Source organism: Erythrolamprus reginae, chromosome 1 (genome assembly GCF_031021105.1).
Source record: "Erythrolamprus reginae isolate rEryReg1 chromosome 1, rEryReg1.hap1, whole genome shotgun sequence".
NCBI classification, from domain to species: Eukaryota; Metazoa; Chordata; class Lepidosauria; order Squamata; family Dipsadidae; genus Erythrolamprus; species Erythrolamprus reginae.
The window spans coordinates 137,295,947-137,319,579 of NC_091950.1; the positions used below are offsets into that span (position 1 = coordinate 137,295,947).

General features: G+C 41.1%; 1 protein-coding gene across 1 annotated transcript in view; it reads left to right on the forward strand.

Moving 5' to 3' along the window:
- Positions 1-2,650: 2,650 nt before the first annotated feature.
- The window catches only part of LOC139175558 (uncharacterized), a 93,116-nt gene continuing 72,133 nt past the window's right edge, over positions 2,651-23,633 (forward strand). The window contains exons 1-5 of the mRNA XM_070766717.1: positions 2,651-2,736; positions 4,117-4,407; positions 6,758-6,790; positions 8,965-10,651; positions 23,358-23,435. Of these exons, the coding sequence (XP_070622818.1) occupies positions 4,143-4,407; positions 6,758-6,790; positions 8,965-10,651; positions 23,358-23,435 (2,063 nt within the window). The 5' untranslated portion in view covers positions 2,651-2,736; positions 4,117-4,142. The remainder of the gene's footprint in view (positions 2,737-4,116; positions 4,408-6,757; positions 6,791-8,964; positions 10,652-23,357; positions 23,436-23,633) is intronic.

The following is a 23,633-nucleotide window of genomic DNA, read 5'->3' on the forward strand; positions in this document are numbered from 1 at the left end:
GTGTTAGACCCACGCAGGCGCAGAATTATGCCTAGAAGAGACCAATTGAAGAAATATTACAGGAGATAAGAGAGGCCACCTGTGTTTGGGTGGGGCTCCAGCAATTAGAGCTGCTGATATAAATAGCAGCGTGCTGGCTTGGCCATTGTGGAAGATTATCTGATCGTTGTTTCTTCAGGACCGTGCCTTGCTGTTTCCGGACTTTGTTGGTTGATTTTTCACGACTTTGAAACCAAAGCAGAGCAAAGTGTGTGTGTCTCACTTCGTGGAAGAAGGAGGGCTGTGACATTTTTTCACAGCTGCTAGCTAAGTACTTAAGGATTGATTAAGGGGATTGCACAGCATACAAGGTTGTTTTGGGACGAGTACTCTTTGCAATACAAAAAGGGTGCTTTGTTTCTTTTGAATTTTGTGATAAAGAACATTGTTTTTGGACTTTCAAGTGTGTGTGTGTCAGAGGTAGCCCCCATGTAGAGAGCATTGCAGTAGTCGAACCTCAAGATGATAAGGGCATGAGTGACTGTGGCCAAAAACTCCCTGTCCAGATAGGGCCGCAACTGGTGCACCAGGCAGACCTGGGCAAATGCCCTCCTCGCCACAGTCGACAGATTGTGTTCTAGAGTCAGCTGTGGATCGAGAAGGATGCCCAAGTTGTGAACCCTCTCTGAGGGGATCAATAATTCCCCCCCAGGGTGATGGACGGACAGATGGATGTGTCCTTGGGAGGCAGTACCCAGAGCCACTCCGTCTTGTCTGGATTGAGTCTGAGCCTATTGGTACTCATCCAGCCAAATGCCCCCATTTTTGCAAAACGCCCCTTTTAAAAGAAATCACTGGAGTTCCAGCTGCAAAAAAAAAGAATAAAGAAAGCTAGGCACACAATAATATGTCTTCTATCTTAGTGTTTCCCCACACTAGGGAACTTATGGGTGGATTTCAAGTCTCAGAATTCCCCAGGTACCTGGAATCCACCCATCTTAAAGTTCCCAAGAGTGAGAAGCACTGCTCTGTTTGCATGGCATTATGCCAAGGGATGGATTTTTATACTCAGAGCCTGGCACTGAAGATCAGCTTAAAATCCACATGGAAAGAAGGACTCAAGTGGAATCCATTCTGTTTGGCAAGGATGTAAAGGACAGGCAGGCAGGCTGGCAAGTCTTACAGGATCTTGAGAAGGAGCAACCCACCAGCAAATCCTGATCACCTTTTAGTAGACTAATGGAAAATATGTAGTCCAAAACTTCAGGCTGCTGCTGTCTAGGGAAAAGCCAGCCCATCTGCCCAGAAATATTCCCAAGGAACAGAAGAAGTTCTGAAAAGAGGCGCCGGTCATCAAGTCAGAAGCAGGAAGACATCACCAGTATGACCCAAATCAGTCCCACTAGCCCTCGAATGAACGCCAAAGTTTCAGCCAAGAGGAAGCGCGGCAGCTCCAACCCTTCTCTCCAACTCCAGCCAAGCCACACACACACCCGCCTCTTCCGCCTGGCGAACTTGCTGTTTGGTCCTAATTCCTCCGGGTGGAAACAGCTCCAATCTTGAGAAACGGAATTTCTTTTAAAAACTCCCTATGCCTTCCGGGCCAAAAGAACATTTTTTCTTTTGAGACTGTCCCAGTTTGTGCCGCAAGAGGGCAGCATCTGACCGTGCAGCGCCAAATCTGCAAACTTCCTAAGAGATGTAAAAGTCTTTGAAAAAGAGTTGCGAGCCCAGCGCACCCCTTCATGTTTAGCTGGAAAATGCCGATCTACAAGAATAAGGATTGGCACCCAAACCATCTATATGACAGAAAGATAGACAATAAGTCATAGAGATTTTCTATACTGCGAGAGAGTGGTTTCCTTGAAAACGGGAGAAGGAAAAGTAAGCCACCTGCATTTTCTCACCATTACTAAACAATTAAAAACCAATGTAGAAAGCCAGCCCCCACCCTCCAAGGCTGAGAGCCCCCAAAATGGAACAGAGACTAAACTTGAGAAAATGAGTTTCTCTGACTACAAGGACTTGGAGCTGAAACGGGGGCATCATTATTGTTGTTATTGTTGTTATTGTTGTTGTTGTTATTGTTGTTGTTATTATCATTATCATTATTATCATTATTATCATTATTATTATTATTATTATTATTATTATTATTATTATTATTATTATTATTAAGATTTGTATGCCGCCCTTGTGTGAGCAGGAAGGGTTTCTCTTAGAAGAGCTTTGTTTTCCCTGTAGCCTTCTCTGCATTGCTTGCAAATGGGAGAACAATATACAGTACATTTGTCAAGAATCATGGGGTACAACACTTAATGACTGTCATAAGGGTCAAATAAGCAATGGAGAAACAATCAATATTAATAAAAATCTCAAGTTACCGTTAAAGTTACAGTCATACAGTCCTCGGTGGGAGGAAAGAATGATAGGAATGATGAGAAAAAACTAGTAGAAATAGAAGTGCAGACTTATTTCATTTATTTTATAAGCTTTGCAGTGACGAGGAACCTTCAAGGCTTTTAAATCTAGTTTTTGATAACCGATTAAGCTGAACTGGTGTGAAACTTTTCCTCTCGAAGCAGCAGCACAGGAAACACGATTCACCCATTAAGCTACAAGGAGGAAGGGGGGGGGGGGGCATGTTTGAAAACGAAAGTGCTTTTTAAAAGCAGAACGGAGGCCAATGCTTTATCTCTCTATTTACGAATTCAGGATCGATGTAGCTTTTAACCTCCTTTTCTTCACCACAGAACGGTAAGCCTCACATTGAAAAACTTTAAACATGGGAAGGTTGGATTTTGAGGTACATATTTGAGTGGCAGACTTGTGTTGGAGGAACCAGTGCCTTGTCCAAATATACAGACTTTTTTCGATCATTTCTGCAGGCAGGAAAAGTGTCCTGGAAAGGAAGAGGCCCTTCAGCTGAGCTTAACCCTGGTGTTCTCCTCAGGTCTAAAAGGGTCCGAAATGAAGTTTGAGACCCTGTAAAAAATTTTCCCTGCATATCTGAAACTTGAAATTCCATGACTTTTTCTCATTTGAGGGGATCTTTCTAAGGGTAGTGGGGTTTTTGGGGGGGTATGTGTGTGTACAGTTTTTGCTGGGCAAAAAAAGTTACCAATGTTACCCTCTGGGTTGATTCTAGCTACTGGAATGGTCTTTTTGAATACAGTACTTTTTTCGCTAGTATACTAATTAGAAAATTTCTGAACACATTGATATGAAAATTGAAACGAAAAAAATTAATGCTGATTTGTTTATTTTTCTCAGAAAATCCCCCCCCCCATTTTTGTGAAATGAGTTTTGTTTTCATCTAGATTGGGCTGCAAAATATTACTTTTTTGACCATCTTTGACATTGAAATAACAAATGTGAACATTTCTGAACACAATGATATGAAAATTGAAATGAAAAAATTGATGCTTATTTGTTTATTTTGCTTAGAAATGGGCCTCCCCCCATGGCTGTGTGCACTCCAGATGCTTGCATTTCAGGCCCCCTTCCTGCAATTGGAGAGGGGGAATCTGGTGCCTGAAATGCGAAGATCTGGGGGAAAATGGAGGGGAATGTGCCACCTAAAAATGCTTTTGTTTAAAAGGCTCTCAATGCTGTTCCCTAAGCCTGGAACAGTTGGTTGGGGTATTCCAGGAGGCCTATCCACCCGCCAATCAGCTGGTTGTGCTGAATCAGGCTACAATAATGTGCTGAAGCTTACCAGGCTATTTGTTGTTTACCGGAAGGCTGTTAGCCAGATGAATACCAATGGGCACTGATAGGCAGAGGCAGATTTTTTTTTCTTATTCCCTCCCCCCCCAAGAACTAATGTGTGTCTTATACTCAGGAGTGTCTTATACTCTGAAAAATACAGGTATATATTCAATATCATACCTTATCTCTTTTTCTTCAGCTTAACTTGTATCTTTTATATTAGCAGTTCTTGATCTGATGTACAGTAAGCACTGACCATGCCTTTGATACTATAATTGAGGTCCTCCACCTCCCTTTAGCAATAATACACTCTAGTGATGTCTATATATAGAGGAATCATTTGGGTTGTTTGAAGGTTGTCTTAGGTATGTGATCCTTTCAGACTTCATTTTCCATATTAGTTTAATTTTTTAATTTTAATTTTAGATTGGATATTCTTCATCATAGTTGACATGAGTAGCACTGTGAAAGAAGATATTTACAATGCCTTGATTGAACTCGTGGAGCAGCCATTTAAAGAATTTAAATGGAGGCTCAATATTATTAATTATGATGGAAGGCCAAACATTCCTAAGGCTTTATTGGATAAAGCTGATCAACATGATGTTGTAGACCTCCTGATTCAATATTATGGAGAAGATGCTCTAGAGGTATGCATTGATGTCCTTCGAAAATGCAATAGAAATGATCTTGCAAAAAATCTTGAAGAAAATAAAGGTAAGAAAATCCAACATATTACACAAATGTTATCTCCATTTAAGATCAAATCGGCAATAGAGACCTATTCTTTCCAGCTGAATCTTGTTCGGATTCAACCTTGAATCCAATTATTTGTTGTTTATTATGATTAGCAATGGTATCCTGGAACTTCAGAGTGGGACTTTCGTTTGAAATACCTTATCTTGAGCCTGGAATCAAATCTAAGCTAAGCACCAACATTGTAACTCAATTTGGCACTTTCCTATCACTGTCAAATAAAAATGTTAAGTTCACAGAGGGTAAAAGAACTGAAATTGGAGCATCTTGTTCTGGTTTTGAGCCACTTAAGTCTTGAGAAAATGCCTGGGGTCCTTAGGGGGAGGGGTGTTGAATCCTACCCTCTTTTAGACTGATGTCCCTATTGGTTAATTAAGGCCTTCCAGGTGGTCACATGTAACTGAATCCAAGAGATAAAAATTATTTTTGATGAGAGGGATGATTCTACCTACTTAAAAAGGAAGTAACTGTCTACCCTCTCCTTAAGAGAGGATCTATCACTGGATCCAGTTTCACTAAATAATTTTATCCTTATCTGCAAATTTCCCTTTTTTGGGAAGGTTTTTGAAAAGATGATAGACTGGCAACTCTGAGGCACACTGGAGAGAACAATTATATAGATCCTTTCCATTTGTGTTTCAGGTTGGGCTACAGCACTCAGATGGTATTGATAACATTAATGTTATCAATTAGCCGCCCCGAGTCCACGGAAAGGGGCGGCATACAAATCTAATAAATAATAATAATAATAATAATAATAATAATGATAATGATAATGATAATAATAATGAAAGAGCCTAGGATACTGACAGCGAACCCTTTTGGCATTGCGTGCACAAAGTGTCTGAGTGTGCCCTCGACAGACCATGCATGTGCTGGCACCCATAATGCAATGCACACCCCATCTGCACATGTGCTCCTCATGCTCACCCTCTGCATGTGCCATGCATAGTGCATGCGTATGCATCTATTTTGGGCCAATGTACCTGTTACCACTTCCCAGCCAGCTTGTCTCACTTATGGAGACTGCTCTCTCCTCTGGTCCTCCTGGGACAGCTCCCCTCCATGCCAGTGGTTTCTCCAGGAGGGAAGGAAGGAAGCCGTGGCCTACTGTTCCTGCCACTGCCAAGTACCACCATTGGCAGAGCCAAGGATTAGATTAGATTAGATTAGATTTATTGGATTTATATGCCGCCCCTCTCCGCAAACTCGAGGCGGCTCACAACAATAATAAAAACAGTACATAGTAACAAATCCAATTCCCACCAATCTAATTACAATTTTAAATTAAAAATTCATAAAACAATCCCAATATATATAAAAAAACAGGCACACAGTCAATCAATCAACGGCAAAACAAGGAGGTGGCAGTGGCAAGGACAGGTGGGCAACATCCATCAGCCCCCAAGATAGAGTTGTCTCCCCTGGCTTGGAAAAATCCCCAGAGATGGACCCCCTCCCTCCGCCCTCCAGCACACCCGAAATCCAGAAAGGTTTCTGGGTGGGGTGATGGGGCCAGAGCCACTACTGCTCCAATACTCACCAGCTCTCTAGTACAACTCAGTGAAGCCAAAATGGCTAAGACAGATTTACATCAGCAACTCTCAGAAAGAGAGCACCACACCCTCGTATGTCCTTTTTTTTTTTTTGCTAGGAGAGATTCCTGAAGCCACCTATAACTAAAAATGGGCTTCGGAGGGAGAGTGCTGCACTCCTGCATGCTCCGTTTTTCTGCTAGCAGAGTTTTCTGAAGTCGCCTGGAACTAAAAACAGGCTGTGTGAACCCCTACCCTGCGCATGCTCCTGCATCTCTGCCAAAACCCAATGTTGGCTTCCTTGGCCACCAAGATGGCCCCACATGCCATACCATAGGTTCACCATCACGGACCTAGGACATGGGTAATATATTTGTCCTAGCTCTTCTTGATTTGTGAATGATATTGATACTATTGATCACAATATTCTTTTGGTTTAGTATCTGAGGAACCGGGAGAAAGGTTTGATGGCAGCTCCCCTTCTTCTAAGCAATGCAAGGCTGGGAGAGAGGGCAAGGACACAGTTACCTACTGTAATTTTCACCACTGCATGTGGCCTCTTAGTCCGTTCAAGCATGCTTATGGAAGAAAAAGGGGAAAGAGGAAAATAAGTATATAAAAAGGAACAGGAATTATAAGAAATCTAATATACATTGTAAATGTAGACATTGATAGAAAATATATACCATGAACTTATCTATTTTTTTTAAATGCTCTGTGATTTACCAATTTTTATAATGTGTGTTTTACTAATTCTAGTTTATCTTTAATTGTAGATGTTGATGCTCACCAATTTCCAATTTTATCAGGTAAGGCAGGAATCATTCAAAGGATTATTGAATTATGTGTAAAACTAATTTAGCATGAGCAGTTCCTCGCTTCCCCTTCCCCTTCTATGCAAACCACTGTAAATATTAATCATCTCAAAAATCTTGATGGGGAAAACTCCAGGATGGTTTTGCAATGCTGACCAGGAGAAAAAGAAGGGAAAGGCGAAAGGAAAGAGAAAAGGACAAATTTAAATGATTCCTGATTTTGAATATACCAAAAGGAAACTAAGTAATTCTTGGTACATCTCCAAAATGGCAATGCTTATTGATTCTTTTTCTGTACAAATGTGATAGAGATCTATAAGTAAAAAGTATTATTTTATATTGAAAAAATATTTTTAATAATCTATCTATATATTATTAAACATTTTAATGTAGGTCTGATGTCAAAATGATTAATCTTTTGTTGTTAAATTGGATCCAATCTCTACTGATTTATTCCATTCACTTTTTAAAATGTGCAAATCAAAATGATTTATTGAATACCATTATTAATAAAGAGTAATTGTGGGATTTTGAGTGGCATAAGATTTGATTATCACTTCTAATGATTTATGTGTCTCTCTCAAGCTAAAATTCTACTGGTCCAAATTAGGATGGCAACTGATGTGCATTTATGGTGGGTCACAGCTTCTCATGGTCACCAGCATTCCATTTGAAACCTGCATAGCTGGCTTCCAAAAATCAAAGTCAAGGTGGAAGCTGGGAGAAAATTGCAAGTCATGGTCACATGAGATTATCCTTAACCCCCTGTGGTGATTTGCTAACAACCACAGTTAGAATTAAAGTCGTAAGTGTGGTCTCTGATTTTTCTCTTTACAACTGCATCATATAGCAACTGAGTTGCAATTTCCAATTGCAGTTGGAGGGAACTACCTGTAGCTGTAATTATTGTCAATTAAATGCCTGAAATAAAAACATATTTATCCTTTTAAAAAGGAAATAATAAAATATCATTATTATCATTCCTTAACTAATCTAAAATAAAATTTAAAAAATCAAGCATCTATCCAAATCTTAATTTTAAGTTCTGGATTATTGCATTGCATCAATTTAGCATAAGAAAAAGTATAATAAGATCAAACATTTCCTGAAATAATATGTCACAATATTCAGAAATGTAATTGTGACAGGGTTTATGTCTAATCTATTATATTTTGAGGACAGTGCTTCCAAGAATGCTACATATGAATAATCCAAAAGACCGTAGGAAGGAGAATTTATATGAAACGAAGTTGCTCCAAATTTGGTATTGTCAGAATATATGCATAATGGTGTAATTCAGAATTATGGAAAGTCAAGCCACATTTTTCAATAACAAGTGCATCTTTTTTAAAAAGAAAAACCTTTTGATAATAATACATTGAAATAGCTAGCTGGAATTGAAGAACCCCATTAAAATTTATCAAATAATATATTTAATTTATAGGCAATCCATCATCTCTGTGTTTGTGTTTATTTGTATGTGTTCTCTGAATTTAAAAAAAAAATCTATATTAAATATGAAATATGCTGGGGATTACACCAGGAGTGGTTCCGTTTTATTTTGCTGCTAGTTCGCTCAGGGATGCACTTTTTGCGCATGCATACACATATTATGTGCCATGCATATGTGCGCACATGCACAATACTTAACCTTTGTGCAGGCAACGAAGAAAACCCAAAATGGCAAAAGAATTGGTTCAGGGACATGGCAGGCCTAGATTGTTGCTGGTTCTAGGGACCTAGGTCGCCAAGTTACTACTGGTTCTATAGAACCGTTCTGAACTGGTAGGAACCCACCTCTGGATTACACTAATTATGGAAGTATTAATCATATCTCAAGGGGGTAATGTTTAAAGATTTCCATTTATTGAAGTCCAAAACCCCCCACTTTTATATAACCTATAAGTATTTAATGCAATCATTTGAGAAACATTATGTGGAATAAAAGAATTTAAAATGATAAATATTTAATCTATTGATTAACAAGAATTTTTTTATTATCAGTTCTGACAAACCAATTAAAAAGTACCCTACAACTTCCCTGAATTCATTAACTCAGAGAGCCGATGAGATTGCCCCAAGAAAAAGATACAGAAACAAAACACTTAATTGCATGTCTTGTGCAGGCTTATTTTTAATGCTTCTAATTTCATTCATTCTTCCCTTAGAATACAGAAACTATATTAAAAAAAAATATGCAATTATCAAAGATCCTAATGCTATTCCTGGTGAATACGTGCCCCTAAACCAGAGATATTCAAAGCTGATCATACTAGATAATCTCCAATCAGAAGAAGAGAAAGAAGATGAAATTCTGGCAATGGGAAGGAAACATCTTGAAATCATCAGCAAAAGAGCTGAGACTTCAACCAGCATTGAAACATTATTTAACCCTGATAAATATGGATTAACTCCACAAATTGTTGTGTTGCAAGGAGCTGCAGGAATTGGAAAAACAATGATGGCCAAAAAAATCATATTTGACTGGGCTTCTCAACAACTTTACCAAAATAAATTTAATTATGTTTTCTATATTAGCTGCAGTGAGATGAATTTCCATGCAGAGTCCCAGAAAACTAACATTGCAGAAATAATTTCAAATGAATGGCTCAAGTGTCAAAAATTGAAAAATGTGATTCAAAACATACTGAGGAACGAAGAGAAACTTCTGTTCATAATTGATGGGTTTGATGAATTAAGACATTCCTTTAATCAGGCTGAAAACTATTGTTGCATTGATCCCTGGAAGAGAGAGCCAGTGAGAATTATTTTGAGTAATTTATTTCAAAAAAAGATTCTTCCTAAATCCTCTCTTATAATCACAACAAGACCAACTGCTTTGGAGAAACTCAATCAATGTTTAGAACACCCACGTTATTTTGAGATATTGGGGTTTTCCACAAAAGAGACAGAAGAATATTTTTACAAGTTTTTTGAAAAGAAAGACCAAGCAACTCAATCTCTCAGATTTGTTAAACAAAACGATACCCTTTTTACCATGTGTGTGATTCCTCTTGTGAGCTGGATCATCTGCACAGTGATGAAACAGGAACTGGAGAGAGGCAAGGATCTCCAAAAGACACCATACACCCTCACTGCAATATATATGCTATATTTCTCCAGTTTGTTAAAGTTTCACCATAAAGAATCCAAACAGGATGTCCAAGCAAATGTAAAAGGTTTGTGCTCTTTAGCTGCAGAGGGAGTCGGGAAACGGAAAATATTGTTCATGGAGAAAGAAGTCAAGAAGCATGGTTTAGATCAAAAAGACTACATCCCTCTGTTTCTAAATCAAAGTGTCTTCAAAAGAGACATTGATTGTATTCAAACCTATAGCTTCATTCACTTAAGCTTCCAGGAGTTTTTTGCTGCGTTGTTTTATGTCCTAGAAGAAGGAGATGAGCAGCATTCTGAAAATTGGAAACAAAATTTGCAGACACTGTTAGAAACACATAGGTCTTTTGGGCCTGACTTTGTAGTAGGATTTCACTTCCTCTTTGGTTTGTTAAATGAAGAAAAAAGAATGAGAGAGTTGAGAAAAGAATTTGGATGGGAAATTTCTCCTAAGAATAAAGAATTCTTGTTAAACTGGGTGAAAAATAATATTCCAAAAAGGAGACATAATTTTCAATTACAAAAAGAAATGTTTAGTTATTTATATGAGACACGAGATGACAATTTTATAAAAAATGCAGTATGTAGTATCACTGAAATACATTATCAGAGCAACTCAGATATGGAATTGATGATCCTGGCCTATTGTATACAACACTGCCAGAATTTAAAATACCTCTCTGCCAAAGGTTCTGCATTTCTATCTCATGCAGAGACAGAACTACATCTTCCAGAAGATAAGTAAGTATTTTTGAAAACTTGTTGAACATTTTGTTAAGTTTGAAGCAATGGAGGTTGACATGTGGTAGTCGGATTCGCCTTTATTAGGAATCAGCATGAAACAGAAAGAAATCAAAACAAAATAAAACACAGTAACTTGTGGCAAAGAACAACCTGCGCGACAAGTGTTTCCCTTTTTAAAAGATTTTTCCCTGGTAGGCGCAGTTTTGACAGCCACTTGAATTTCCCAGCCGCAGCTTGGCCAATCCGTTGCCGGTATATAGATAACTCTGTTTACCATAAGATATTTACATATTTGCTATTTACATGGATACATAACACACCTCCCCTCATAGTTCAGCATACATCAGTCAATCATTTAACCACATGATGTAATCGTCCAATTGGGATGGTTGTCGACTCTCCTATTCGGACCTGCACAGTTCAGTTGATTTGTCGATGGCTGAAGAGGAGATCAGCTCACTTGTGGCTCTGCGGAGCTCACCAGGCCTAGCTGGTCTGGCCTGTGTTGAGTCTCCCTGCGTAGAGTAGGCGATACCAATGCCGGCCTCCTGGCCTTCGCGACTCCTCCCGCTGGTTCCCTGACGATGTGCAGGTAAGTAGTCTGTTATGTCTATGGTTGTTTGCATGCTTTGGGAAGGGGGGGGGGGGTGCCGGTTGGAGTTGCTCCCTGTGGGAAGAGAAGGATTACAGTCTTTATTTATTGATTTATTGTCTGTTGTTCGAAGGTTGGCTGATTCCAGTCTCTTTCGGAGGTGATCTATACGTCTCCTCCACTCTCCCCCGTCATCCAATTTTATAATATATGATTTGGGTCCAGTCTTATGTACAACCATGCCCCTTTCCCAGTTCACCCCTCCCATCAAAGTTCCTTGCATAGATCGTTTCTCCCACCTCAAAATTATGCTCTGGAATACTTTTTATTTTATCCTGCTGGTTCACGTATGATGGGTGCAGGCGATCTAATTTAGACCTTAATTTCCAACCCATGAGAAGTTCTGCTGGGCTTTTATTTGTTGAGCTGCTAAGTGTTATGTGTTTCATTAGGAGGAATTGGTCAATCTTTTCTTGCCAATCCCCTGATGTGGAACGGCTGAGAACTTCCTTGGCCACCCCCACCATCTGTTCTACTTGCACATTTGCAGCTGGAAAATAGGGTGAAACTAGAGCATGCCTAATGCCCAGCTCTGCCAAAAATAACTCCATCTGCCTCACTATAAATTGGGGTCCATTGTCAGATACAATTAAGTCTGGGTATACATGCATGCAAATAATTTCTCCAACACTTTTACGGTTGCACAAGTGGTGATTGAATTCATGAGAATTATCTGTAGCCACTTAGAATAGTCATCTACCATTATGAGGAATTACTGTGAGTGGATAGGCCCTGCGAAATCTATATGTAATCTTGACCAAGGGCCCCTAGGCATCTCCCATTCTGAAGGTGTTGTTTTTGGGGGGGCTTGCTCTGGATTCTTGGCAAGGGCTGCAAGTGGCCATCCACTGTTCAATGTCTGTGTCTAGGCCTGGTCACCACAAGTGGCTTCTGTCTAGGCTCTTCATTCTCATTATCCCTGGGTGGCCTTTGTGCAATATGTCCATTACTTTTTCCCTTAGGGTTGCGGGTATTATCACCCTCTCCCCCTACAAGATGCACCCCCTCAGTATGGAAAGTTCCATTTTCTTGCTCTTGTACTGTTTCAGTTCTTCTTGAAGTGTTCCTTCTGCCCATCCCCTGAGTATACAACCTGTTAATGCTTTAAGTGTTTTGTCCCTTTGTGTTTCTCTGGCTACTTCCTCTGCTGTGACTGTCAGGTGATTGTCCAATTCTATTAGCAGGACATCTGCTGCTGGAGCCAGGTTATTAAGTATTTTAGGCTCTGGGCAGTGGCTTAAGGCGTCTGCATGGCTAATCCCCCCCCCCCGTGTTTTAGGCAATAATTGTAGCCGAATAGGAAGATCACCCACCTGGTCATTCTAGGGGACATAAAGGCAGGTGCAGCTTTGTTTTCTGCAAAGGGGACCAATGGTGGTCAGTGATTAGCTCTAATTGCTGCCCATAGAGATAATCGTGAATTTTTAAAATACCAGCTACTGCTGCTAATGGCTCCTTATCAATTTGGCTCTAATTTCATTTTGCATTGGACAAGGTCCTTTAAAAAAATGCTATGGGGGCCTCAATGCTGTCTGGAAAAATGTGGGCGAGTACTGCGCCTACCTTGTAAGGCGAGGCATCGCAAGTCAGCCTTAAAGGCATGGTGTTGTTGTACTGGACAATCATACTATTTGAGGACAAAAGGTTCTTAATTTTATTAAAAGTGAACTGTTCCGAGTCTCCCCACTGCCAGCTGGATCCCTTCTGTAGCAATCTATGCAGGGGTTCCACTGCTATGGCTTTCTGTTTTAAGAAAACAGTTTAAAAGTTTAATAGACCTAGGAATGCCTGTAATTCAGTTTTATTTTGGGGTTCTGGGGCTTCCTTGATTGCCCTTACTTTATCCTCCGTTGGATGAATTCCCGTTCCATCTATTTTAAATCCGAGGAATTTGAAACTCGGAACTCCCCACGAGCATTTATCAGCCCTTAAATGGAGACCCTTTTCTTGAAATCTTTTAAGGACTTTCCTGATCCTTTGGTTTTGAGATTCTCCCAAAATTAACACGTCATCAAAATATGGAACAACACCTGGGAGCCTGTTTAGCAGTCTCTCCATTATGCCTTGGAAAATTCTGGGGGCTACACTTACTCCAAATTGAAGTCTGGGGCATTTAAAGGCCCCCCTGTGTGTCACAAAGCTTTGGTCTCATCTATGGGGATCTGTTGATACACCTGGGCTAGATCCAGTTTGGGGAAAAAAATTCCATGCCTCAATGAGTGTAGCAGTGTTGGACTACTGGGATTGGGTATGTGTTGTGCTGGAGTACTTTGTTAAGAGTTGATTTATAATCAGCACAAACTCTTATAGACCAATGCGGCTTAAGTGGGGTCACTATTGGCATTTCCCATGGGGCATAATCCACTGGAACTAGGATTCCTTGGACTATGAGTTTGTCCAATTGGGCATCTAGCTTGGAAATTCCTTAGAGAAATCGGCATTTGGGTGTTGTTGAATTTTATGGATTCTGTTACCTCTATACCTAGTGGGTCCATTCCATTCCCAATAGTGTGTGTCTAGCCCCATCTACTACAATCAATGGCAGCATTAATACATGGTTTTTAAAAGTTATGGGAACTCTCACACCCCCAAATATTGGAATCCTGTTTCCCTGAAAGTACCGCACAGTTTATTATTTATTTATTTATTCTATTTTTATGCCGCCCTTCTCCTCAGACTCAGGGTGGCTTACAACTTGTTAACAATAGCACTTTTTAACAGAGCTAGGCTATTGCCCCCACAATCCGGGTCCTCATTTTACCCACCTCGGAAGGATGGAAGGCTGAGTCAACCTTGAGCCGGTGATGAGATTTGAACCGCTGACCTTCAGATCTACAGTCAGCTTCAGTGGCCTGCAGTACAGCACTCTACGTGCTGTGCCACCCCGGCTCAGTTGTTGTAATTGGTTCTAATTTTTCCCTCATCAGGTTCAGCATGTACAGTTTAAGTTTGTGCCATGGTATGATGGCATATTTCGAACCCATGTCCAGCTCCACCTTACAAGGTTGGCTGTTTAACAAGAAGGACATCGGAATTTTACTCTTTGCCCTGGGGCCAGTGTAGTTTACTGTGGGGTAACGGTTACCTGATTCCGGATGTTGCCTTCCGCTCTCTGTGAGTAGCTTTTGGAAGAGTTGTAGGAAGGACAGTGTACTCTATACCATGCTCTTGGATGGGGTCCTCTGCAACCTTGGCATTTGGTTGGGTGTCCTTGGTTCCCACCATTTGTGGAGGAGGTCTGCAGGCAGCATTGTTCATCGTGGTGTTTTCAACGTCTGGTCCATTTAGTTCTGCCGTCTCCCGTGTGTCAGCTTTCACAAGGTTTACAGTTGTGGAGTTTCTTTTTTGGTCTTCCGTGGCTGCTCCGGACACCTCGATAGCTTGAGTGGCTTTGAGGACCTTCTGTAGTGTGGTGTCTTCATCCATGATTACCTTATTCTGGAGGGCTGTATTTTGCATACCAAAGATTAGTCTGTCTTTCAGCCTGGATTCTGGGTTCTCATACTTGCATTTCGAGAGGAGTGCTCTGAGACGAGTGGCGAATTGGTTTATTGTCTCTCCTTTGGCTTCCTTCATATTCTCAAATTTGTGCTGGTAGACTTTTGATGCTTTGGTTGGTTTGAAGTGTGCCTTTAACTTTGCTGCTGTGGTGGCCCACGGTACCGACCTTACTGGGTCTGGATCCATTAGCATTTGAGCGAGCTCATAGATCAGTGGCCCACAAAGATTGAGGAAGATTGTTCATTTTCTGTTGTCACCGGCATCCTTGTTGCCGGATGCTTCTAATAAATTTTCAAATTTATCCATGTATGTGTCCCAGTTGGTCTTCTCTGGGTTGAAAAATTCTGGAGCCTGTGCAACTGAAGATGCTTCCATGACTTCTTCTTTAGCGTTGGTTCTACTTCCTCTCGTCGCCAGTGTTAAGTTTGAAGCAATGGAGGTCGACACGTGGTAGCCAGATTTGTCTTTATTAGGAATCAGCGTATAACAGAAAGAAATCACAACAAAGAAAACACAGTAACTTGTGGCAAAGAAGAACCTGCACAGCAAGGGTTTCCCTTTTTAAAAGATTTTTCCCTGGTAGGTGCGGCTTTGACAGCTGCTTGAATTTCCCGGTCATGGCTTGGCCAATCCGCGGCCGGAATGTAGATAACTCTGTTTACCGTAACATATTTACATATTGGCTATTTTTATGCATACATAACACATTTCATTTAGCTTTTCATCCTGCCACTCTTATTCTCTAACCTACTGTCACAAATGTAATAATAGACCAGAAAATTTTTATTTAGTGTTGTGGTTGGCTCTGGCCCAGCTCCTGCCCCATGGAATGGGAAGGTGGATGCAGGGGAAAATTCAACATGTCACAGGCCTGTGTTATTGCCGACAGAATCAGATCAGAGTTTAGTTTCCTCGGATGAAGAAGAAGGTGGGAGTGACGCGGCAGAGGAGGGCTTGGCACACAGCCAAGGCAGTCAATCTTCCTTACCTTCTATTGCTTCAGATGATGACATTTTGGACCCACGCAAGTGCAGAATTATGCGTAGAAGAGACCAAGTAAGAACATATTACAGGAAATAAGGAAGGCCACCTGTGTTTGGGTGGGGCTCCAGTAATTAGGGCTGCTGCTATAAATAGTAGCATGTGGGTTTGGCCATTGTGAAAGAATATCTGTTGCAGTTTCGTCAGGAATCTTGTGTGCTGGATATTGTTGCTTTTTCACGCCTTTGAAACCAGGAGAGCCCGGCAGAACATTTAGTATGCATAAATGTCTTTTGGCAGTTAATTTAAAGAGGACTCTCAATCATTAAGCGAAGACGAGATGGGCCGTGTGGGCTGGAAAGATGATTTAAAATGAACAGTTGTCCTTTGAGTAGGCCAACATCAATCAATTCCTCTCACACTAAAAGAGCTTGATAATCAACAGGAAGTGTTCATCTCAGCTCAAGATTAGAGCTGTTTTATGTCCTATTTTTTTTTTAAAAAATTGATTTTTTACAATATATAAATACAGAACTAGCCGTTCCAGGGGTTAATAGCAATACCTCGTTCCGGCTCTGTGAGTTCAACCCAGAGTACTGGTGATGAGTGTAACTCTGGCCCTGGGCTCAGGCTGCTGCTACTCAATGCCAGGTCGGTGGTAAATAAAGCTTTCCTCATCCGGGATTTGATCCTGGAGGAGGAGGCCGACCTGGCATGTGTGACTGAGATCTGGCTGGGCCCAGAGGGAGGAGTTCCACTCTCTGAAATTTGCCCAGCCGGGTTTCAGATATGGCATCAGCCTCGACCTCAGGGAAAGGGGGGAGGAGTGGCTATTATAGCCAGGGAGAGCCTTTGCCTATGTAGACACATTGCTCCAGAGATTGCGGGTTGTGGGTCCCTCCTAGTGAAGTTGGACTTAGGGGTTCAGATGGGCTTGTTGCTCACGTATCTGCCTCCCAGCTGTGTGTCAACAGCCCTGCCTGTGCTGCTTGAGGAGGTAGCCGGGTTGGCGGTAGGATTCCCCAGACTTATTGTCTTGGGGGATTTCAACCTGCGGTCACTCGGCAAAACCTCTTGATTAGCACAGGAGTTCATGGCCACCATGACAGCCATGGACCGGACTCAAGTAGTGCAGGGTCCGACTCACGACATGGTATACCGACATGGTATTCCTCTCTGAGCAATTGAGTAATGGTCTGACATTAAGGGGCTTAGAAGTGTTGCCTTTGTCATGGTCAGACCATTGACTTCCTGACTCCAATCCTTCCCCACAGGGAGGCGGAACTGATTAGGCAGTTCCGCCCCAGACGCCTGATGGACCCAGGGGGCTTTCAGAGGGCGCTTGGGATTATTCCAGAGGCAGTCATCCACAGTCCGGCGGAGTCTCTTGCTGAGGCTTGGAGCAAGGCTGCAGTGGAAGCTCTTGACCGGATTGTGCCTTTGCGACCTCTCCATGGCACTAGACCCCGTAGAGCTCAATGGTTCAATGAGGAGCTCCGGGAGTTCAAACGCCAGAAGAGACGTCTAGAGAAGCGATGGAGGAAGAGTAAGTCTGAATCCGATCAAACACTTGTAAGAGCTTTTATTAAGACTTACAAAGTGGCATTCAAGGTGGCAAGATGCGTATATCATGCCGCCTTGATTGCATCAGCGGAATCCCGCCCGGCCGCTCTGTTTAGGGTGACCCGCTCTCTCCTTAACCAAGAAGGAGTTGGGGAGCCCTTACAGAGTAGTGCACAGGATTTTAACACGTTTTTCGCTGATAAAATCACTCGGATCCGGGCGGACCTCGACTCCAATTGGATAGCAGAGTCAACTGACAACGAGTCAGTCGAGGTGACTGGGGCCCATACTTGTCCATCTCTCTGGGAGGAGTTTGATCTGGTGACACCTGATGAAGTGGACAAGGCCATTGGAGCTGTGAGTTCCGCCACCTGCTTACTGGATCCGTGTCCTTCCTGGCTGGTCTCCTCCAGCAGGGAGGTGACACAGAGCTGGGTCCAGGAGATTGTCAATGCTTCTTTGGGGAGAGGGTCCTTTCCGGATCCCTACAAGGAGGCACTTGTGCGCCCCTTCCTCAAGAAGCCTTCCCTGGACCCAGCCATTCTTAACAACTATCGCCCAGTCTCCAACCTTTCCTTTATGGGGAAGATGTTGAGAAGGTGGTGGCACTCCAACTCCAGTGGTCCTTGGAAGAAGCCGATTATCTAGGTCCTCAGCAGTCAGGATTCAGGCCCGGCTACAGCATGGTAACTGCTTTGGTCGCGTTGATGGATGATCTCTGGCGGACCCGGGACAGGGGTTTATCCTCTGTCCTGATGCTTCTTGACCTCTCAGCGGCTTTCGATACCATCAACTATGGTATCCTTCTGCGCAGGCTGGAGGGGCTGGGAGTGGGAGGCACTGTTCTTCAGTAGTTCTCTTCCTACCTCTCAGAGGTCAACTTCGATGTTACTCCCTTGTGGGGTACCTCAGGGGTCGGTCCTCTCCCCCCTGCTATTCAATATCTACATGAAACTGTTGGGTGATGTCATCCAGAGGCATGGGGTGAGGTATCAGTACGCAGATGATACCTAGTTGTACATCTCCATCCCATGTCCAGTCAACGAAGCAGTGGAAGTGATGTGCCGGTGCCTGGAGGCTGTTGGGGTCTGGATGGGTGTCAACAGACTCAAACTCAACCCGGGTAAGACGGAGTGGCTGTGGGTTCTGCCTCCCAAGGACAATTCCATCTGTCCGTCCATAACCCTGGGGAGAGGAATTACTGACCCGCTCAGAGAGGGTCTGCAACTTGGGCATCCTCCTCGATCCACAGCTCACATTAGAGAACCATCTTTCAGCTGTGGCCAGGGGGACGTTTGCCCAGGTTCGCCTGGTGTACCAGTTGCGGCCCTATCTGGACCGGGACTCACTGCTCACAGTCATTCACGCCCTCATCACCTCGAAATTCGACTACTGTAATGCTCTCTACATGGGGCTACCCTTGAAAAGTATTTGGAAACTTCAGATCATGCAGAATGCAGCTGCAAGAGCAATCATGGGCTTCCCCAGATATGCCGATTTCACTCCAACATTCCGCAGTCTGCATTGGTTGCCGATCAATTTCCGGTCACAATTCAAAGTGTTGGTTATGACCTATAAAGCCCTTCATGGCATCGGACCAGAATATCTTCGGGACTGCCTTCTTCCAGTCGAATCCCAGCGACCGATTGGGTCCCACAGAGTTGGCCTTCTCCGGGTCCCGTCGACTAAACAATGTCGTCTGGCGGGTCCCAGGAGAAGAGCCTTCTCTGTGGCGGCCCCAACTCTCCGGAACCAGCTCCCGCCAGAGATTAGAACTGCCCCCACCCTCTTTGCCTTCTGTAAACTCCTTAAAACTCACCACTGCCGTCAGGCATGGGGGAATTGAGGCATTCCCCTTCCCTCCCCCTGGGCCTATATAATTTATGTATGGTGTGTCTGTGTGTATGTCTGATTTAATAATTGGTTTTTTAAAATGTTTTTTAAATTTATTAGATTTGTTATGAATTGTCTTATTGTATGCTGTGAGTCGCCCCTAGTCTATGGAGAGGGGCAGCCAACTAACTAACTAACTAACTAACTATCTAACTAACTATCTAACTAACTAACTAACTAACTAACTAACTAACTAACTAACTAACTAACTAACCAACCAACCAACCAACCAACCAACCAACCAACCAACCAACCAACCAACCAACCAACCAACCAACCAAACAAACAAACAAACAAACAAACAAACAAACACACAACATAAAACAAGTGCTTTGTGAATTGTGCCCACCACCAGACAAACATTCATAACTCACCACCAAATTGGGGGTGTTTCTTGTATAAACAATTTTAACCCAAGAGCAGAGTATCTATTTACATATTATAAAGTGATTCCAATTTGTTTCTTGTAGCTTGGTCTCGTATTCTATTTGCCATATATCGTCTTACCTTGTGCCATCGTTCCATCAGTTGTCGCAAATCAGTTTCATTAACCAAATTCATCCTTTTATCCTAATCTCAAATTGAATTTGGTCCACCATATACCGGTACCAATTTTGCATTGTCCATTTTGTCACATCCTTCCAACCCAAGACTATTACCGCCTGAGCGCTTTCTATTGCTACTTGTTTTATTTCTCTAAATTCTCCCATTGCATTACTTTAATTAATACTGCCATTTCCTTAGTGATTATCCATCGTATATTTAACCTCCTATTAATATTCTCTTGCACTTTTTGCCAAAAATTCTGCACTAGCAGGCATTCCCAAAACATATGCATAAATACTCCTTTATCTGGGCACCCATGCCAACAAATACCCTTAACATTTTGCTGAAAGTATGCGAGTTGAATGGGTGTGTAATACCACTTATGTAATATTTTCCCTCTCATTTTCCTAACTCTTGTATTCTTAGTTTTCCTTATATTCTCCACTATATTTTTCATCTCTTGCAGCTCTACTTGTATCACACTTTGCCACCATTTAGTCAATCCTTGGATCACATCCCCGTCTGACTGCACTAACATCTCGTGTATATTACTTGCTTGCGCCTTGGTACCCTCACTTTTTTCTCTTATTATAGAAGACTGACGGCAGAAAAAGACGTTCCCATATTCTTCAATTAAATTTATTAACCTTGAGATAGATACTGTAGGGTCTTCTAAAATAAAGACCACATCATCAGCAAAGGCTTGTACTTTATAGGTCTCTTTTTTAATCTTCAATCCTTTTATTTCCCTATCAGCTCTTATTTTTATCAACAGTGCTTCTAATGTTAAAAATAAATAATAATGGCGATATTGGACAACCTTGACTTATTCCTCGTTGTATTGCTACTTTTTCCATCTGCTCACTATTTATTATAATTCTAGCTGATTGTTCAGAGTATATGGCATCTATTATGTTAAAAAAATTTGGTCACTATGTATCATATCATTTATAATACTTTTAAACCTATTAGCGAAAATTGATATAAAAATTTTATAATCTACATTTAACAATGAAATTGGTCTATAATTCTCAATTTTTTCTTTTTCCGTGTCTGCTTTATGTATTAAAGTTATTAAAGTTTCTGACCATGTTATGGGTAGTTTACCTTCTGCCACTATTTGGTTGTATATCTCAAACATATTTGAAAAAAAGCATTTCTATATCTAATTTATAAAATTCTGCTGGTATCGCATCTGGGCCTGTCGCTTTATTGTTTTTCTGATTCTTTATAGATTGCTTTAATTCCATTTCTGTGATAGGTTTGTTTAATCTTTGTTGTTGTGTTTCAGTTAAAAATGGTAAATCTATATTTCTCAGATATTCTAAAATTAAATCCTCATTTATTTCTTCTCTCTTATATAATTGTCTATAAAATTCTAATACTATTTCCTTTTTTTTCTTCTGTTCTATGTTTTATTTTACCTTTAGAATCTATCAAATTTTTGATAATTTTATTTTCCCTCTCTTTCCTTAGTTTATATGACAACCATCTTCCTGGTTTGTTCTCGTGTTCGAAATATTCTTGTTTTGCTCTCTTTATCTTTTCTACTATTGGTTCTTGTTCTATCAGTCTCAATTTATGCTTTATTAACTCTCTCTAATTTTTAGCTTTGTCATCATTATCCTCTTTTTGCATTAACAATTCTAATTTTTTAAGTTCTACTAATTTTTCATAACGTATTTTCTTTTCTTTATTTATTTATTGCTATGAAAGAGATTGTTAACCCACGTATATATGACTTTGTTGTGTCCCATAGGTTTTGAGGGGTAGTATCACTATTTTTGTTTATTTTTTTTTAAAAAAATCTCTAATTCTTTCTCTATCCATTTTTTTATACTCTGGATCTTTTGTTATATTTCTATTCATTGACCAATTATTTATTTTCCTTTTACCTTTCCAATGTATAAATAAAGGGTTATGGTCCGCCCAGGTATTTGTCCCTATTTCTATTTTACTGATTTGTTCCATTATATGAGCTGGGGCCCAAGCCATATCAATCCTGGACCAGGTCTTGTGTGGCTTAGAATAAAAAGTATATTGTTTATCTTTTAAATGGTATTCTCGCCATAAATCTTTTAATGATAGTTCTGTACTCATTTTCCAAAATGTCACAGGTAAGATTACCTTTTTTTCCTTTCCTTTTCTTTTCCCAGTGTAGTCCATTTGATCATCTGAGATTGCATTAAAATCTCCTATTATTATCATATTTTCAATTGATAGTTTATTTATTTTTTCATGTAAATCTTTGTAAAATTGTTTTTGGTTGTCATTTGGTGCATAAATATAGTGTGCACATGTGATATTTCTGTATTGATCTGATTATAGTTAGGTTTTTTTTTCTGTATTAGTTAGACTTCTATGACAAGCGGAGCAATGGTAGCTCCTTAAATGTTTAATGTTGTTTGTTCTTGTTTGTCTTTTGAAAAATAATAAAAAATATTTTTTAAAAAAATTAAATGCCCTGTAAAAATTAAATTGCCAGAGAGCACTACTGGCCTTGTATTAGACAGAAAAAGGAAATGCAGATAAAGGAAATGGCCCTGCGTTTGACCCAAAATTAAATTGCCAGAGAGCAGTAGCAGCCAAATAAAAATGACACTCCTGTCTTAATTTCTGGAATGCCTAGATCTGTCCCTGCTCCGAGAACTTTCCCAACATAATCTGCCTGTAGAAGGACAATTCTATTGTTGAAAAATCTCCCCAATCTCTAGTGGCCCTGTGTTTGACTCAAAAATAAATGCCCAGACAGCAGTAGAGGCCTTGTATTAGACAGAAAATGTAAATGCACAGATAAAGGAAGTGGCCCTGTATTTGACAGAAAACATAAATGCGCAGACAGTACTAGTGGCTCTGTATTTCACTGAAAACTTAAATGCATAGATAACGGTAGTGAAATATATCCGGCACGTACCACAACTATGCAAGTTTGATTCACCTTTCAGTGGCAGCCACCAGATGCAGTGAGACAAGCCCCACAAAAGTCTTCACTTTGTTTGTCTTGGATGGCTAGGTGATCTGTCCTCAGGAAGACAATGGCACAGTTGGGATATGTCCCCTTTCAGTGGCAGGCACCCCCAGATGCAGCCTAGGTGATCTGCCCTTAGAAATCTCCCCAAACCTATCTCTCCCTGTCAGCAGCAGCAACAGCACTATCCCTTCCTAATGCGGAGCTCGTTTAATGGAGATAGAGTGTGTGGTCCTGCCTTTAATACAGGTAGGGTCAAGTGTCCCGCCGGGCCAATCACAGCCATGCGTCCGGCTGGCCAATCACTGGCAAGCAAGACGCATGGCCAATCACAGCCAGTCCTTGCTTTTCCTGCCCGGATACAGCATGGCTTTGGTTTACAACATGGCTGTTGATTAGCCTATCACGGTGTTCATTCGAATGCCGAACCTGAACATGGACTTTTTTAAAAGTCCGGGTTTGTGTTCGGTATGCCGAACACCGGAAATTTCAGCACGGATCCAAACTATGCAAGTTTGGTTCGCCCAGCACTAGTTGTAAACTACGGAACTGAAAATATTGAACCGAAAGTGATAGCAAAAATATCTTTCTCCTTCTAGGAAATGGAATTTGGATGAAAAGTATATGGAGGATTTCTTTAAAGCATTGACAAAGTTGAGAAACCTAAGAGAACTGCGGTAAGAAATTGCATGAATTTTATCCTAAATATTACTGATACAGAAATCTATGCATAATAGTTCTGTGGGTAACTAATGGACTAAATCGGGGTGTCAAAACCAGAAATCTATGCATAATAGTTCTGTGGGTAACTAATGGACTAGATCGGGGTGTCAAACTCGCGACATTAAGTTGTCACATGACATATTGCAACTCCC